Source organism: Cyclopterus lumpus, chromosome 21 (genome assembly GCF_009769545.1).
Source record: "Cyclopterus lumpus isolate fCycLum1 chromosome 21, fCycLum1.pri, whole genome shotgun sequence".
Lineage (NCBI taxonomy): Eukaryota > Metazoa > Chordata > Actinopteri > Perciformes > Cyclopteridae > Cyclopterus > Cyclopterus lumpus.
This window is the reverse complement of record NC_046986.1, coordinates 5,727,868-5,746,828: the sequence shown is the minus strand read 5'-3', so window position 1 is coordinate 5,746,828 and position 18,961 is coordinate 5,727,868. Positions and strand designations below refer to the sequence as shown.

Genomic DNA, 18,961 nt, shown 5'->3' with positions numbered 1-18,961 from the left:
AAGTAGCCCCGCATTTAGTGAGCAGCTCTCTAGTGGGGCAATATGGTACTACAAGCTCCTTAAGATATGATGGTGCATCACCAATCAAGGCTTTGTAGGTGAGGAGAAGCATTTTAAATGTGATTCTTGATTTTACAGGGAGCCAGTGCAGAGCAGCTAATACAGGAGTAATGTGATCTCTATTCTTAGTTTTTGTGACTACACGAGCTGCAGCATTCTGGATCAACTGGAGGGATTTAAGAGACTTATTAGAGCAGCCTGATAATAAGGAGTTGCAGTAATCTAGTCTAGAAGTAGAAAACACGTGATCCAGATTTTCTGCTTCTTTTTGAGACAAGATGTGCCTGATTTTTGAAATGTTACATAGATGAAAAAATGCAGTCCTTGAGATTTGCTTAATGTGGAGTTAAAGGACAAGTCTCGGTCAAAGATAACGCCGAGATTCTTTACAGTGGTGTTGGATGCCAGGGCAATGCCATCTACAGAAACCACATCACCAGATAATTGATCTCTGAGGTGTTCAGGGCAGAGTAAAATAACTTCAGGTTTTTTTTGTTTAAGATCAGAAAGATGCAGGTCATCCATGTTTTTATGTCTCTAAGACATGCTTGAATTTTAACGAGCTGGTTGGTCTCCTCTCGTTTGATCGATAGATATAATTGAGTATCATCTGCATAACAATTAAAGTTTATGGAGTGTTTTCTGATAATATTGCCCAAAGGAAGCATATATAAGGTAAATAAAATTGGTCCAAGCACAGAACCTTGTGGAACTCCGTGATTAACGTTGGTGGTCATTGAGGCTTCATCGTTTACAAATACAAACTGAGATCGATCTGATGCAATTAGGAGGTCATTTGTCATTTTCACCAGTGCTGTCTCTGTGCTGTGGTGTTTTCTAAATCCTGACTGAAACTCCTCAAATAAACTATTCTGATGTAGAAAGTCGCACAACTGATTTGCGACTACTTTCTCAAGGATCTTAGAGAGGAAGGGAAGGTTAGAGATTGGTCTGTAGTTAGCCAACACCTCTGGATTAAGAGAGGGCTTCTTCAGAAGAGGTTTAATTACAGCTACTTTGACGGAATGGGGTACATGGCCTGTTAGCAAAGACACATTAACAATATCCAAGCGTCGGCTTCCTGCAGGAGGTGTTGACTAGCTGTGCATTCAGCATTTGCAGTGGGCTTAATGCTGAGGGGTTACTATGACTGTGTGTTTTAAAGTACAATATGATTTCACTAATGTCCTAGTCCTGTCCTGTCCAAGTTTATGTTACTTGCAATGTTTTTTCTAATCTTCTTGATTTATTTGTGTCATCTAGACTTCCGAGGATCCTAATGGTTTCATGCAGCAGCGACCCCTGTCTTCTCCGGTTCTGCTCGTTTCTGAGGACAACTGCATGATCGCCTTCGGAAAAACACCTGTGACCACCTTCACCATGGACAGACTTAATGAGGGACTTCTCTACGTCATGGCATATTACTATGCCCTGCACATGACCTACCCCAAGTGCATTTCTACACTACTGTCAGTACTGCAGACAGAGGTACTTCAAGATTCAATTCATGAGCAGGATTTGACCCCTCACTACACAAAAGCAATGGGTGAGTGGAAGTCATTCAGTGAGTGAGTCCCTTTGTCCATCTCTCTGCCCCACTCTTCCTGTTGCAAGACTTTCAAAGAATGTTGATGTTCTGTTTAAAAAAAAAAGTTCATCACAGTTAGGCACATTTGTTGGTGAGATTGAAAACCTTTCCTGTTGGATAATATGCAACATGGTGTTTATTGCTGTAGTATGCTGCTACAATAACTGATGGGTTTTTTTGATAGTGGGGTTCAAATCAAAACTGGCTTTTCAATCTGTTAGATTATGATAGCTCTGGAATGTGGAAGTCGTCCTTTTTTGGATGTTGAGTTGAGCAATTGTATTGCAAAGTTAATAAAAAAATATTAAATGAGAAAGTTTTGGTGTCTTGATTTAAGACAACATTACTTATATTTGTTATGCTGTTTTAAGAAATGATGTCTTATTTTAACTACTTTTATGCTCATTATCAATCCCAGATTAAGGTGTCAAATCTTGAATTTAATTTAGTCAAGAGACTTAAATTCTAATTTTAAGTAACTTAATATTAAACTAGGGTTTTTTCATTGCTTGTTTTAGAAGAATTCGGCTTAATTTAAGATTTTCTGTCTAGTTTAAAGTTTCATTTTAGTCAAGAATTTTGGGCTTATTTTAAGAAATCTTGTCAAGCAAAAAAAGCTTACCCCATTCGCAGATTTTTTTGCTTGATATAGGATGATTTGATTGAATATAAGAATTTTTTTGCTTCTTTCTAGAAGGGCTGTTTTTGCAGTGTGGGCGTTCTCGTCAAAGGTGCGCTCACCTTTTTACTCATGCAGTGAAACGCCGTCGGCGAGGAAAACATGGCCTTCTCTGCAATACACTACTGATCTAAGAACTGTCGCTGCATTTGGGTCCCTGAACTCACCACACCATAACCATGTGGGTACAACCCCAAAAGGTGCATTAGAGATCTCTTGGGGTCGCTTACATTTAAACATATTTTAATAAATGGCTGCTATTACATTTGGTTCAACATTGTCGGAGCTACGCTAACGAGTTAGCTGTCAAATGACAACATTGATGCCACTCATAATTGATTTGTTGAATGTGAAGCTAGCTGCTTAGCTTCATTTAAGAGGAAACAGCTGGCCGCTGAATGCACAGTATGAATGTATTCAGTGGATACCTCTATCTTTAATTATAAACTGTACACACAGAATTTACTCTAAACCCTCATTTGCATATTCCGTAACGGGTCACCTTAGACCAACAATTAAGAAACGGTCACCTTAGACCAGGCATGTCCAAAGTCCGGCCCGTGGTCAGATTTCATACGGCCCGCAGATTTGGTCTTATAATGTGTTAGTTATGGCTCGCTAGCTCTGTCAGAATAAATAAATACAAATGTAAACATGTAATTCCTCATTTCACCACACGGTGGCAGCACCGTTCTCAATGGGCGTTCACACCAAACGAGTCGCGGGCGGAGCATCTCAACGCTGATTGGCCGGCGAGTTGAGAAACTCGCCGGCCAATCAGCGTTGAGATGCTCCGCCAGTTTGTGCTGCTGCTCTCGTAGCGCTGGAAGCGGAGTCGGTGAAATTCCCCGAGCTGTGTGAGCCTACGGGTGATGTTATGAACCCAGACACCAGGGCGTTAGATGTTCCGACGTTTATGGGATGTTCACAACAAGTGGATACCTCCATGTTCATTTATAAACTGTACACACAGAATTTACTCTAAACCCTCATTTGCATATTTCGGAACACTGTGACGTCACAGACTGTGACTTCATAGAACCCGTCATAAAAGGCACAATAGAACGCTCGGTGCCAGCTCCCATATATAAACTCCAGCCTTTCAGCAACAAACACTATTTTTGTTAGAAAAGTCTTCATCAGTCTTCAGGTGTAATGGGGAAAGTATTAGGAAAACACTTCTACGCTGAGGAGGACATCGTCCCTGGAGGAAGGAATAGAGAAGAATCACAAGATGGGGAAAGCCCACAGAGCAGGCACCTGGACCCCAACCCCCGTGAAGATGAGTTGCCGTCCAGCTCCGTCCCTGGGCAAAAAAAGAGGAAAAGAATAGAAGATGGGGAAAGCGTACAGAGGGAGAAAAGCAGGAGACTGGACCTCATCCTGGACCCCATCCCCCGTGAAGATGAGTTGCCGTCCAGCTCCGTCCCTGGGCAAAAAAAGAGGAAAAGAATAGAAGATGGGGAAAGCGTACAGAGGGAGAAAAACAGGAGACTGGACCCCATCTCCTGTGAGGATGAGTTGCCGTCGACCTCAGAGGACACTGGTAAGCTATATCCCCATATTTTAACAATTATTCTGCTATAAATGGTTTAAGAGACATCGAATGATCGTCTTGTGTTTTTGTCCTCGTTCGTGTTGTGAACGTCAGTAAATTCATGTTGTGATGTTTTTTCTCTCATCTCTAGAAAGCAGAAACCCACCCGAGGCGGCTCAGAGCGAGAGAAGCGCCGATGATGGACCGGTTCTAGACTCGTCAGCCATGTTTAAGGCCAAGTACCGGCAGCAGAAGAAACTTGGCGAAGGAGGATGTGGATGCGTGTATGCTGGCTATCGCAGAGAGGATAATCTTCCTGTAAGTTTTTCACATGTTCTTTCACACACATACAGACACACAGAGTACGGTCAGGAAGTGTAACCAAAAAGTCTTGTTTGTATCTCCCTTAGGTCGCTATTAAGCATATTACCATAGACGAAAATCTCCTCCTTCACGAAGACACTGATGGGCTCCATATCCCATGGAGGTCGCTGTGCTAAGGAAACTAGAGGCCGAATCAGAGCGGCATTCAGCACACGTTGACCTGCTGGACTGGTACATTGTGGACGAGGAGCTGATCCTGGTGCTGGAGAGACCGATGCCGGCCGTAGACCTCTCCAACTACATTGAATCCAAAGGAGGCCACTTGAAAGAAAAGGAAGCTAAGGTAAGCTGCTGTAGTCATCTCAGAGTCTCAGCCATGAAAACATGTCCAAGCATCCTCTCTGATCCCTCAACTCTCTCTTTTTTGTCTTTCAGGTTATAATTAAGCAGTTGGTGAGTGTAGCCATTGACCTGCAGGAGAAACACATTTTCCACCGGGACATCAAGCCGGAAAATCTCCTTATTGAGACCTGCATGAAGGCGCCGCGAGTTCGCGTCATCGACTTCGGTCTGAGCTGCTTCGCCGAAGAAGACGACGCCTTTGACACCTTTTATGGTAAGAAGTCCAATTTTACTCCTGCTCTTTATTAACTTTACCCATCGGGGACTTTTACATTGAAACAAAGCTCTTCCTCCTCCTCAATGTCTTTTTATTATGTCTGTATATTTTAGGTACTCACATCCCCCCAGAGTGGTCCAGTCGGGAGGAGTACAAAGCGGGACCCTCGACAGTATACCAGATCGGAATGGTCCTGTTCTTCATGCGACACAAGGCGGCATCTACACCGGAGATGACCTTTCAGGAGCTGAATGAGACCAGTTGGCTTTCCAAAGGTAAGAAAAACATAAACACAAAAATCTGTTCATTTGAGTTCACGTTGCGATGGATCACATGACCTCACCCATTCTTCTCCTTTCTCTACAGATGGCAAAGATTTCTTTGAGGCGTCCTTATGTGCGGACCCGGATATTCGTTTCACTCTGTACCAGCTGAAGCATCACCCGTGGCTGAGATAGCATCACACACACAAACACACGCACACACGTCTTCATTTATTTATTCCTCATACGTCTGCCAATCAATTTTTACCCGCTGTCATCGTAACACCAGCCGCGCAGATCAGCTGGTCCACTCTATTCAATAAGCACAAGGAAACAATGATATGGTTAGCCTATCATCTTGCTGCTGTCTTATTTAAATATGACTGTCTCTCTACCGTCAGTTCATTCATGTTGCTTTTACGCACAATTCAAGGTGAAGACAATAATCAGAACGTCGCATCCGGATCTTCTCCTCGATATAATATAAATATGGCCAGGAGCCGAGGCGCTGCCCAAACCGTGAGATTGTTCAATCTCTTACATTTCCCTGTTGGACAGGAGAAACATTATCGTAAATCCATTAATAGCAGCGGGCCTCAAATAATCTCGCTACTATAAAGGGCCGGTCCCATCATTTCAAGTCAAGATGACTCAAAAGATCTGATCAATACACGATTCAGCCAATCACGTATTCAGCTAATTATAATATAAATATGGGCAGACTGCGGCCAGGAGCCGACTTGAGTTTCCTGAAGCACGATGACGGCAACAGACCAGCATCGATGTTTCTTAATGCTCATTTATTGCTCAGCTCTTTCAGGCTGTTTGTGTGCAGCAGAAAGCGTGACGGCGCTCTTTAACCTGCCGTGTTCTGCTGCAGGAGCGCGCACACGCAGCCCCGAGGGTACGAAGCGTTACAGCGGTCTTTACTATAATTTATAATTCATAATACTCGGCGTGCCGGATCAAAACGTCATCCGTCATTTCCAGTCAATATGACTCATAAGATCTGATCAATATACAATTCAGCTAATTATAATATGAATATAGGCAGACTGCGGCCAGGAGCCGAGGCGCTGCCCAAACCGTAAGATTGTTCAATATCTGGCATTTCCCTGTTGGACAGGAGAAACATTACCGTACATCCCATAATAGCAGCGGGCCTCAAATAATCTCTACTATAAAGGGCCGGTCCCGTCATTTCAAGTCAAGATGACTCAAAAGATCTGAACAACATACCTTTTAAGCTTTTAGAACTACGGTCTTTTGATTTGACCAAAATTATAAACTGATCTGATTAAGAACATAGATTGCGGTAAAAAAACTCGTACGGTAATAATAATAATAAACGTTTTAAGAACAATAGGTTCTCAATACCACAAATACGATACTGGTATATTTATCTATAGTAGTAATAAATAAAACATCTGTATGGTTCCCTTTTTACCATTTTGTTCCTGCCCAGCCTTTTGAACACTTAACAAATGGCATTAATATTAGTAATAATACAGCAAGATAATAATGAAAACGGTCTCCCCTTGCAGTCAATGCGTGCAGACAGCATGACATGGAGTCGTTTGATGGAACCTTTAAGCTTTTATAACTACGATCTTTTGATTTGACCAAAATTATAAACTGATCTGATTAAGAACATAGATTGCGGCAAAAAAACTCGTACGGTAATAATAATAACAAACGTTTTAAGAACAATAGGTCCTCAATACCACAAATACGATACTGGTATATTTATCTATAATAGTAATACATAAAACATCTGTATGGTTCCCTTTTTACCATTTTGCTCTGATTGCGCGCTATTTTAATTAAGCATCGATACAAAAAATATGCAAAATCGTATTGTTTTTAACGTACGGGTACCGCGGTACCATTTTAGTATCGATGCACCGTGCAAAACATTGCAGCAGCAGATGTTGCAGGCCGACATCCAAGCTGACCCTAACAATGAAGACGCTGTTGACATCTCAACACTGATTGACCAATCACGTATTCAGCTAATTATAATATAAATATGGCAGACTGTGGCCAGGAGCCGAAGCGCTGCCCAAACCGTAAGATTGTTCAATCTCTGGCATTTCCCTGTTGGACAGGAGAAACATTACCATAAATCCCATAATGTCGTCGGGCCTCAAATAATCTCTACTATAAAGGGCCGGACCATCAGAGCAGTTTCTCAAGCAGCTGAAAGAGGCAGCCAGTGGATCTGGATCAAACGGAAGGACCCTTGCTGGGCTATAACTTCATGACCCCCCCACCCCCACAGGGGAACCCAATTCAGATCCCTCCAACTTGAGGAGGGCATATGAGGTATGCGGTCAGCTGTAGGGCTGGCTCAGGGAAGTGGACGCCCCTGCCTTGCATAGTCCCGTGGGAAATCTTAATTGGGCATGAGACACAAGCTAAGGCTTGATCACCCTTTAGCTGGCCACCTTTGTATGGTAATAATAATAATAATAAACGTTTTAAGAACAATCGGTCCTCAATACCACAAATATGATACTGGTATATTTATCTATAATAGTAATACATAATATTCCTCCTCACTGTCTTTTTATTATGTCTGTATATTTTAGGTACCCACGTCCCCCCAGAGTTGCCTGCATGTGGACCCGGATCAGCGTTTCACCCTGGAGCAACTGAGGAATCACCCGTGGCTGAGATAGTATCACACCACACACACACACGTCTTAATTTACATTTAAACATAAACTACACTATAGATAGATAGCTGTTTTAATTTGACTCACATTATATTATTTATGTTCTAACAATTGTCTTATTTTTCAGATCCAGGCACAGGCCCATCCGTCCGAGAAGAGGGGATCTCTCTTTGAATTGCCTCTTCCGAGATTTCTTCCCATTTTGGGGAGTTTTTCTCGTTTTCTTAGAGAGCTCGGGATGGGTCAGGAGCTGCTGCTGCTGCTGCTTTGAAAATAATAAAATGTAAAAAGAAAATTAATCTTTTCTTTCATTTTTTTACTTTAATATGATTTTTAATCCACTTTTAAAAAAAAAGATGCTTTAATACAAATTTTTGCTCTGCTATCCACTGTGTTTGAGATGTTTTTAACATATTCATGCTGAACCATCGTGATGTACTAGAGTAAACAGAACTGAAGCAGACAGTAAACCAGCATTTTCTATATTTATTTGCCAACTTATCACAAATGAATATGGAATTCATACAAACGTTATCTTGATCCCACCTTCCCCTGCCTCAAAATCTGTTTTCTGCACATACAAAAAGAACAAAAAGGCATTTTCGATTTTGACAACAAATCCTGAAAAGTCCGTGGGAGGTTCCCAAAGGAGAGCATTGCGTATCATTTATTTTCAGCAGTCATTCTACATCCTCGCTGCCGCTTCCAGTCTCCGGTTCTGTGACGTCGGCTTCGACATCGTTTACAGGCTCCTGGAGGTCTGAGGGATCAGGCTGAGACTCCTCCATGGGTTCCTCCACTGGCTCTGGTTGAGAGGAGTGCGTCTCCTCTGCTCTTGTCAACTCCTCCTAAAAGAGAACCAAAAAAAATAATAATTAGCTTACAGGCCAAAACTTGTATTATTCAATCATTGATTGCAAAATGAAACAATTAAATCCTGTTAATTTGCGGCAGCATAGAGTAGTGTTTTGAAAAAAAAAAAAGGCTAAACGGCATTCAATAAAATGTATTCATATTATAATAGTCTGCACCCTCATTATGCATGTGAGAAATACCCCATTTGTGTCTCTAGGAAGCAGTGCAAGCTTTCAGATGTTTAATTGCCACTGAGCCAAACACAATTAACATGGATGGAACGGTGAGAGAAAAAAGGAGGTCTATTTTAACTTGCCTGGGAAACAGTAGCAACAGTTTCCTCCTGCATCACCGGAGCAGGCTCCTCGTGCTCCATTGGCTCTTCCTCCTCTTTCATGGCAGCTGGTTGCGGCTGCTCGGGCGTCTCCGGCCCTTCCAGTGTCACAGTGGGAGCCTGTTCTTCAACTGGGGCGGGAACTGGGTCAATCTGCGTGAAAGCAGAAAGAGGGATGCAACCACAACTTGTGAATAATAATAATAATAATAATAATAAAAAAGGGATTGATTGACTGCTACAATACATTTCTACACAGACACATTAGGTAAGAAGCGGCGTAGTTGCCTCTTTCTCCACGACAGGCTCCACAGGTTTTGGTTCCGGCTTTTTGTGCGCTTCCAGGACCACCATGACGGAGGCAGGAATGTGAGCTTGCTGTTGCACAGAAAAAAAAACAGAGAGAGAGAGTGAAGCACATGAAGAAATCCCAAGAGAAGTGATTAATTTGCTCGTGGGGGTCAGGTGTGATTCTCACCTGATGAGGCGTGAAGGAGAGGACGTGCTGCAGAAGAGGCTCTCTCATCTCGGGGCAGCGTTCGAACACGCTCGTCAGCTGGGCGGGCGGCAGCTGCAGCAGCACGCTGTACGACTGAGGCTTCGTCCTCTGGCAGCACTTCACAAATCCCTCCCACACCTTGGGATACTTCCACACCTACAGGAAGAAGAAGGAAAAAAAAGAGGAGAGAGATTAGGGGACATTGATGACTGAAGAAACCCGTGAATATGCGTCTGGAGTTTGGCGCCGACCTGCTTGACGATGAGGCGGGACAGGATGTTCATGACGAAGCCTCCCAGTCGCGGATACATGGTGAGGGACTGGATGACGGTGCGCATGAGCAGGATGGGGAGGGGGCTCTGCTCCATCAGCTGTTGCATCACCACCGCCAACACCTCAGACGTGTACACGTTTTTCTCCCCAAAGCACAGGTTGGTGGCTGTAGCGGAACATTTTTCGTTTTTTTGCCAGCCGTCGTACAATGCAACAGAAAGTGATGAATTAACCACTAAAAATGTATATAAACAGAACTCAACTTATTATATAGTTGCACTATTATCCTGCCTGCAATTTGGGTTCAAGTGCATCACACATCTCAAAATATCAAAAAGATCATTCCAAAGTCCCTTTAATGGCTAACAAATACATTGCAATTATTGGGTAGTTCCTTTCTACAGTCAAACTCTAATATTATGAATTCAATATAAAAAGGTATATATACCAGGGGCAACGTTGCCAAGATAAGAGGAACAACAGATTGAAGCATCAACTGCTCTTCAGAGACAACAACAACAAGCTGCTGCTTAACAAACTAAATAATTAATCAGTGAACACAGCACTGACCTTTTATGATGGACTTCATATCACACTTGGTTGAATCTATGTTGTGTAAAGCAATCAGCAGGTCTCCAGGGGTGAGAGGGGACACAGAGGAACTTCCCTCACCTGAAAGACAACACGCAGCAGTTAGAGCATCTTCTTTGTTTACGACATGTATTGAAACTACTTGAACTTTATTACGAAGTAAACGTCTGCACAGCGCAGTGTCTATTGCCACTCACTATGCTGAGTGCCCAAGAGACGGTTGAACACCTCCTTCACCACAATGGGGTTCAGCTTGATGAGCTTGGGGAGAGCCTGGATGACTTCGTTCTACAGGAGAAGAAGAAAATGTGACAGAATTCATTATGATGACCACGCAGTGGCAAGACGCTCAGGATGCACTGGTGTCATTCGCGGTTTGTGAACTGCGAAACATTGGGAATATTGGTGTTGATGTGTGGTGATGTATGCAATGTGTTTAAACATTACATTACAAAAAGCAGATCAGGTCACTAGACCACTGGGGTGAGTTGAAAGAAGCGAACCTTTTCAAGGCCATTGATGACGGGAATGAGGAAACGAACATCTGGAACCCGTTTGTGGTAAAGGTCTCGCACTCTCTCCACCAGCTCTGGAGATGGAGGCACTGGACGGACAGGAAGAGAAGACTTGTTTTACACACCAACACTTATTTATCTCCTAGACTTTCTTCTAATGTTCTACATTTTCAGTTATTTTTGTACCTTTATCTGTCAGTATGTGCAGACAGCGAGTAACTAAAGTCTCTGCCCCTTTGGGACAGTTTTCAACCAAGAGCAGCAGCTCCGGAGAGTTCATCCCCATTCCACGGATCTAGAACGAGGGTGAGAACTTGTCAATACCATTAAAAAAAAGTTTCCTTACATCACAGGTTTGAGACCACAGACGGTACACGTAAACAGTCTCGTCTCAAATTGTCTTTGGTATGAAAGACAGCCAGAAAGTTGTACCGTTGGCTCTAGTTTACTTTCTCTTACGGTCAAACAAGTGAAAAACACATGAAGAAATAGACAAACATGTAGTCCGATAGTCCGGCCTTTGCCCTCAATTATTTTGTCATGTTAGTCTTTCCAGGCATGCGTACCTGCTCGCTATCAGACGACCGTTACGCCTACAGAACAGGAAGTAGGAACTCAAACAGTGCTTTTCTTTGTATCCAGTTGTTTGGCAAGACTTGCTCATAATCACCAATATTAATAAACAGAGTGGACCGTCTCAGTTATAGTTGGTTTTTTTCTCTCCCACAAACATCCCTCAAAAGACACTTGTATGACAGAGCGAGGGCATGCCGACAGTGAAGAGACGACTTACAGGCTGCTCTATTGCTCGAAGCACGCTGCGCTTGATGTCCGCGATGGCCTCGGTGTAGACCGACGCCAGCTCGTGGACCAGTCGGTGGTTTAGAGGCAGCAGGGACAGGTAGAGGAACAGACACTGTCTCACCGTCTCTTCAGTCCACGGGGCAGCCACCTCTGTTCCACACACACACACACACACACACACACACACACACACACACACGTTACAGTAGAGGACAACAATAGTAGTGGCTGTTTCACTGTAATGCATTTAAAACTATTTCTACTATTTGGATGTCCTCGTGTACAAGCTTCCGGGTGTGAATGTGATCAGGGCGCGTCCCAAACCTGTATCTTTGTCAGCCCCAAAGAGCAGAGATGGAGGGTTGGGATGAACCAGAAGCTGCATGTAGTTCAGGGCAAACTTCTCAATGTAGTCCCTGAGATGGTCTTTCTCATACATGCGCTTGAGAAAGGCCAAGGCAGTGGTGCGCACCTGAAATATAAAAAAAAGACACAGACCTTTGAAGAGACAACAGTTCAGCAAACGGCGAGTTACCCACGAATAGGATCTAGACCACTTCTGTTCCCACCTTCTCTTTTTCATGGGAGCTGAGATCCAGGAGCACGTGCAGATACTGAAACTGCCTTGAGGGCCGTTTGACAATGAGCTCCTTCAGGGTCGTCATGCCCAGATACACTCGAGACTGAAACAAAAAGAAGAAGGTCACGACAAACCGTTGAGAGGACATACGAACCGGCTCTTGACGCAAACGTCTCTTTCGCGTACCTCGTCCTCACAGTAGCGTCGGATTACTTCCAACGCCGATTCGGTTATGAGGGGCGCCTCCAGGACCAGCTTGGTGAAAAGTCTGGAAGAGACGGGAATGGGAAAAACAAAATGTGGCTCAGCTATGGTCGACGGCGGGCTCGCTCTTTTCTTTGCTCCACAGCCAAATCGGCAATTAAACAGGAACAAGCCGCGTTTTACCGCTTTCAGTCATTATAGAACATAACCGGCACACCACTTAAAAAAAAAAAAAAAAGGTGCAATGTTTATGATCTATCCATCATTTTTAAACTCACTTAAACATTCACCAGAATGTGACACGGTTATAGCGTTGACGTTACGTCAAAAGATGTTGCTATCTACTGAAATGAGCACGCTAACCGGCAATGCACCTGGAGGGCTCGTCAATCACGTATGTTCTACCTGTATAAGTTTATAGTTTTATTGGAGTAAATACAAATACATTTTGTGTATTTAGTACTTAACGTTTCTTTTTTTTACGACTCATGGCTGTACATTTTGATTGTTTGGACCCTGTACCTGAGGTAAAATGCTGCCCCCGAGGATGTGGTCAGGATTAACACATTGCACTTTTAAAAATAAGAGCTAGAGAAATAAAAGGAAGTTTTTTTTTTTAATGCGTCTCACCCGTCCCTCTGCTCGGGTTTCTCCTGCAGGCCCGACAGCAGAGTGTAGAGACAGTGGTCGTAGCTGTCCAGCCGCCCGGTCGGCAGGTGGCTGAGGTAAGTGTTGTACTCTTGGTAGAGGAGAGAAAAGGCCAGGTCGCTCCTCGTCCTGATGTCCTCCAGAATAAATTCCAGCACGTCTTCTTTCATCATCCCTTCAAACTGCGTCACGAGCTTGGAGAGGAGCTTCACTCGGACCTGCCAGACAGATGGGCCGTGGTTATGCTCTGAAACGGGCACTTGTTTTGTCGTTACGAAAGGAAATGAGGCGATTACGTACATGGGACATGCCGCTCTGAGCAATCGTCTTCTCTGAATGCAGAATGCGTCTGATCGCTTTGGAGGTCAGCTTTTCGATCTCGGCATCGGACAAAGGCTGGACGACGTCGGACAAGCGGAACACTTTTTTTCTCCCGCTCGGCCCGGCCATTCTGGACGAGAACAACAACAACAACAAAAATCACGCACGGCAATAAGTCCAAAAAGGCGCCGCCGACAAATGCTTTTCCTGCCGTCTTTGTGTGCGGAGCCAGAACTCACTTGGTCTGTCCCGTAGGAAGGATGGGCTCAGGAAGCCTCTTGACTACTGGGGCGGGAGCCTCCGGGGGTGGAGTCTTTTCCTTTTCGTAGCCTCCCACCACAGAAATGGCTTGTCCCACCATCGCTGGAACTTTGCGCTTGATGAACAGGTCTTTAGCAACGGAGTCCTCGTCGTTGCCTTCGCTCTTCACGGCGTCGTCTTCTCTGGCTTTGCACTGCTCAAGTCCTTAGATATCATGTTTTTTAAATTAGAGCCCAGACATTATACTGTCGGATAGCAAAATCAAACTGATGGTTACTTTTAAAACTAAAATTGACTGAAAATCATTATAAACAATACAACAACAAAAACATATTTTAAATTGTGAATAAATTAAAAAGATAAAACATTTATTATTTGTAGTTTCTGCTATATATTCCATTACTAATAAAACTTCGGGAGGTCTCTGAACCCAACCAAGAAATAGCCACAACATGTTGTATTTTTCACTTTGAATAGACAGATACAAGAGTGGAATTTTTATTCACTCACCTGGACCAATCCCAGCTGCAGTCATCTGCGTGGCCATCAACCTGGCCAGATGTTTAATTTGGGCATCAGTGCCAGCTGACTCAACGGGTGTGTATGTGGCCTGGAAGGATGCTGGCATGACATCAGGTAGATACACCATGCTGATGAGCACCTAAACAACCAGACAAGAGATATAAAAACTGTCACACAGTCGGGCTTAAAAAGAGAGAAATAAAAAGAAAAGTAAAAGGGGGCCACTTCCGCTCACCAGGTTGGCGACATTCTCAGGGGAGAGCAGCGGGTGCAGGAACTCCGCTGTGAGGTCGATGGAAGTCTGTGCTACTGGCACGGCAGCTGGTTTAGGAACCGAGAGCGGGGCCGGCTCCTCCTTGTCCTCGTCGTCCTCATTCAGGGGCGGCTCTGAACAAACAAACAAACACAAACAAACATAAATGATACTCGTGTTCGCAATCAAGCTGCAGGTGTTTGTGCCCAACGACATATTTTAGAAGATTAGATCATGTCCATCGGGCTTGGTCGACTCGATTTAAAGATGTTGGTGTCGACTGTCGTAACATATTTTTTTAATTGTCTTGATGGGTGAGTCTCAAGCTATCATCCACTCACCCATCTTGACCTTTTTCCCCTCTGTGTATTCTTCATGCCGAGGCCTTTTGCGCTGCTCTCGTGGTGCGGGAGTAGAGCGAGTTATTTCACTCTGGGGCATTCCCAGGTCCAGCAGCAGAGTGCCGATTTGACCCTGGAACTCCAGGCTGCAGGGATGCTTGAGGACCGCCACCAGGTGCAGCTTCAGATTCTTTCGCACGCTGCTGACCTGAGACTTGGCCAGAGTGGGTGGCAGGTTTGCTAAAAAAATTAATTAAAAAAAAAAAAAAGGTTAAAGAAAGAAAAATATCCTTTCATATTATATGACGTACAGTCAAATAACGATGTATTGAGCACAAAGATTTGCACAACACAAAAAGGTTCATTGACAATGAACATGACACTGTCTGAGGAGCACTTACCATGCAACGTCTCATAGGCCTGCACCACCTCTGACATGAACATGGGTCTCTGACGGGCGATAGTGGCCAGGGAGCCAAGTGTCGTGGTGAGGTTAATGCTGGTAATGGCCGGATGGACCATGAACTTCAGCAGCTTCTCCAGTGCAGTCTTTCCCTCCTCGCACAAGACATCTGTTGAGTCCAATGGCATCAAGATATCAGAAGAAAGAAAGACTTTAATGGATATGTCAACACAGAGCAGGATTCTAATATACCGTAGCGGATGTACGAGTGATCTCTGGGAACTTTGTCCAGGCTGATGTCACTCTCCTGTCGCTTGGGAACGTCGGAGTCCGACGTCCGCGGGGACAGTGTGACGATTAACGATTCCGTGAACTTGATGGCGTGAGTGCGCACGCCGTCGTTCTCAGAGTCCAGTAAGGCCAGGACATCCCCTTTCATCTGCGTGACCAGATCCCAGCATGCCTCCTGCCTCTCCGATACGGCTTTAGAGCGCACCAACCACTGGCATGGAAGAGACGGGAGTAGAGGGTTTGAAAAGGCAACAGATGTCCGTTGTAGTTACCGTATTTTCCGCACTATAAAAAGGCACACTTAAAAGCCTTTAAAGCCTTTTTTATGAATTAATTCTGGTTGTGCTTACTGACCTCGAAGCGATTTTGTGTGGTACACGGCGCTCTGTCCAAATGTTTTAGTACGACTTCGGTAAACTACAAAGCCGCACCGCTTGCAGCATTATGGTGCGTTCACACCAAACGGCTTTATAACTCGCGTCAGTTTATTCGTCAGTCACGTTGGAAGTTGAAATATTTCAACTCTGGCGAAATTTCGCAACGCGCAAAACGCGTCTATCGCAACGCCCGGCGAATTTCAACCAAACGCGTCTGTGCGTTGACTTTACGTGGGATCCAGACGGGCGAAAGATTCGCAACGCGTTTGGTGTGAACGCCCCTTTACGGCTACCGTAGTCAGGAGCGTCGCGGAGTAATACATACTGTACTTCGCCATAATATTACAGTGTGTGTGTGTATAAGGACCCCAAAATGGCACCTGTCAAGAGACACGCTTACGACGCGGACTTCAAACTCAAGGCTGTCAGTCACGCAGTAGAACATGGGAATAGAGCCGCTGCGAGAGAATTCAACATTAATGAATCAATGGTACGGACGAGGAGGAAGCAAGAAGATGACCTGCGCCAAGTAAAGAAGACCACACAGAGTTACGCTAACGTTTGATTTAACGGTATCAGACTGTTTTTTTTACGTGTTACAACTGAACAAGGTTGGGAGTTATTGTGAATACGCTCATTAACGTTTGAACAATGTTGAGAGTTATTGTGACACGTTTAATAAAGTTTGACTGACTGATTGTTTTGTTTCGCTTGATGCGCTTTATATATGAAAAAAGATCGAAAAGAGACCATTCATTGAGAGTGCGCCTTATAATCCAGTGCGCCCTATAGTGCAGAAAATACGGTACTTGATTTTGTTGTGTATTCCTATGACAACAAATAATGGCTGTTCAAAATCTGTAAGTGAGAACATTTCCCAAGAGATGCATGCGTTTACCTGCAGAGAAACTTTGTACATTTGGGTGAGAGTGAGGATGGCTTTCTTCACCACGTTCACGCTGTCATCCTTCAGCAGCATGTTCAGATTGGCGACCAGTCTGAGGAGGAGCTCATTGTCCCTTTTACTGGAAAAAAAAAAACATTGAAAAGAAAGACTGAGATAGCCGCAAAACACTTTCTTTCACAAACGAGATTTAGAGCCACAAGAAGACGACTTTGTCCGTCTAATAACTCACCAGGCTTCCTCTATGAAGCCAATGACGAATTTTCTCACTTCGATCGACTTGTCAGTCTGAAAGGCGATCAACTCCTACATGATGAACACGCCAATGGAAAAATTATTATTATTAAAATGTGAGTTTAGTACCATAAGTCAGAATGTGCCACTTTGTACCGAATACAGCTTGTGCATTCAAATAGCTTAACTTAAAAGTTACAGAGCTGCATACAGATTTACTTACATCCAAGAAATTGTCAAGAAGAGAGGGATCCTTGTTAATGATGAGCTCCTGGACCTGAAAAATAAGTAATTTAATCGACTTTCCACAAACTGTAATTTGCACAGATGTGCGACGTATTTGCATTAGTCTTGGAGAGCTTTAGCTATAGAAAGGCCTGGCTCCACACATTATCATTCTCATATACTGGTAATTAAAAAAAAGGTATGGCTTGTTTGTCTTTCGTCACAATCATCAACGGTGCCCTTACAAGATAGATACAGGAAGGGGAAGAGAAGGCCTGTTGAAACAGGCAGCCAATGGCAGGCTTATACACACAATGTGTGTCCGGTGAGTCAGACTAGTTTTCATTGACATAAACCCACATTATGAAATACGAGAATATCAATAGAGAAAACCTGATTTGTCAGAAAGGTATCATCTTAGAAAGTTCCCAAAACAAACAAATGGAATAAGAGAGAACGGTTCGAGACACAATACGGACAAAAAGAACAATAGAAGAACCAAGCAAACAATCAAGTAAGCAAAACAAACTAAATAAAAAGACAATTAACACAGTTGATGAGACAGACTACAGACCTGTTTGAGCACAGTTAGCTTCTCATCTGTGGGTATCAGGGCGGCCTGGTTCAGCAGATCCACCACCTGGGAACCAAGAAAACTGAATCAACTGTTGCATGTCATACCGATTCTAATATTGTGAACGTGTGAATTTTTTAAAAGCTGCTTTCAATCATTTCTACTAAAAAAAACCATCAATATTTATTATCTATGAATTGGAGAGAGTTTCCACTTAAAAAACCAACCCTTTCCACAGTATTTCTGAGTGGGGACATGTTTATGTGCAACACAACTACAAGGTAAGAACATCACCAGCTTACCCTTTCACTGGTGGTCATGTCGACGACATGGGGTTGAGTCCCCTCATCCTCTGACTCCATCACGCTGCTCTGCTTCTCCCACACTATGTGGACATCGCGGTCTTCAAAATTCCTATTTTAAAAATAAAAATAAAAATGAAACCTGTTGTGACACACAACCACGGTAAATAGGAACAAAGTTATTTGATGCTTTTTTTTTTTATATATACACAATCATAATAACATTCAAACTGTGAGGCGAAGGGTCGCGTGCGTCACATCATGACCATACAAAACGGGTCTCGCGCTAGCTGCTTGATATCTGTGGCACATTAAATATTAAAATGCATCGTAGATACAAGTCATTAATAACAAGGCCTTATCGCAGAGTGTCACAAACCCCAAAAATGCTTCGCTCCTAGCTGGCGCGCGAGCCCCCATGCTAACAGTATTGCTAACCGTATAGCTGTTTTAACAACACGGCGTTATACTCACTCGCTCGATTTACAGACGCGTTGCTTCTGTCGCTGCGACGGCAACTGAAACGCGACCGGTGTGACGGACTAAATAGTGTAGCAGGTTGTGTAGATAGCCAGTGAGTTCAACAACTCGGCGCTGTTAGGGAAGCCGCCATGTTTAATTGAAAAAGCCGTGCTGCTCTTCTTCTACTTCTTCTATACTGTTGTTGAAAAGCTCAGCAGGGAGAAAGCAGCGCCACCTGCTGGGACACATCGTCGCTGTTGCAGAAACAATTTGATCCTTTGTGATTTTTTATTTTTTTAGTCAGGTTATGTTCTAATTAAATAATAATTTCAATGTTATGGGCTGTTTTTTGGGGGGCTACAGACCAGCTCAGATCAGCACCACAGTTCAAACCCAGTTTAAACACAACATTAAATGGGTTTTTTTCCGAAAAAAAATCC

The 18,961-nt window shown here is 43.7% G+C and overlaps 2 protein-coding genes across 2 annotated transcripts; one reads left to right on the top strand and one right to left on the bottom strand.

Moving 5' to 3' along the window:
• The first annotated feature begins 3,442 nt into the window (after window positions 1-3,442).
• Window positions 3,443-5,747, top strand: LOC117750531 (serine/threonine-protein kinase pim-2-like). Its single transcript, XM_034561788.1, has 6 exons — window positions 3,443-3,873; window positions 4,016-4,182; window positions 4,352-4,531; window positions 4,624-4,804; window positions 4,921-5,082; window positions 5,174-5,747. The coding sequence occupies exons 1-6, from the start codon at window positions 3,483-3,485 to the stop codon at window positions 5,263-5,265; spliced, it is 1,173 nt and encodes a 390-aa protein (XP_034417679.1). The 5' UTR covers window positions 3,443-3,482; the 3' UTR covers window positions 5,266-5,747.
• Window positions 5,748-8,219: 2,472 nt separating this feature from the next.
• sympk (symplekin) lies at window positions 8,220-18,719 on the bottom strand. The gene is made up of 27 exons (XM_034561004.1): window positions 18,534-18,719; window positions 18,060-18,171; window positions 17,758-17,823; window positions 17,182-17,235; window positions 16,957-17,030; window positions 16,719-16,845; window positions 15,405-15,654; window positions 15,151-15,321; window positions 14,750-14,989; window positions 14,391-14,542; window positions 14,144-14,294; window positions 13,612-13,837; window positions 13,352-13,502; window positions 13,034-13,269; window positions 12,386-12,467; window positions 12,189-12,302; window positions 11,944-12,091; window positions 11,609-11,769; window positions 11,002-11,110; window positions 10,804-10,904; window positions 10,498-10,588; window positions 10,280-10,381; window positions 9,688-9,875; window positions 9,416-9,592; window positions 9,226-9,315; window positions 8,920-9,090; window positions 8,220-8,596 (listed from the first exon to the last, which is right to left on the bottom strand). The coding sequence occupies exons 2-27, from the start codon at window positions 18,117-18,119 to the stop codon at window positions 8,429-8,431; spliced, it is 3,660 nt and encodes a 1,219-aa protein (XP_034416895.1). The 5' UTR covers window positions 18,120-18,171; window positions 18,534-18,719; the 3' UTR covers window positions 8,220-8,428.
• Between the last annotated feature and the right edge of the window lie 242 nt (window positions 18,720-18,961).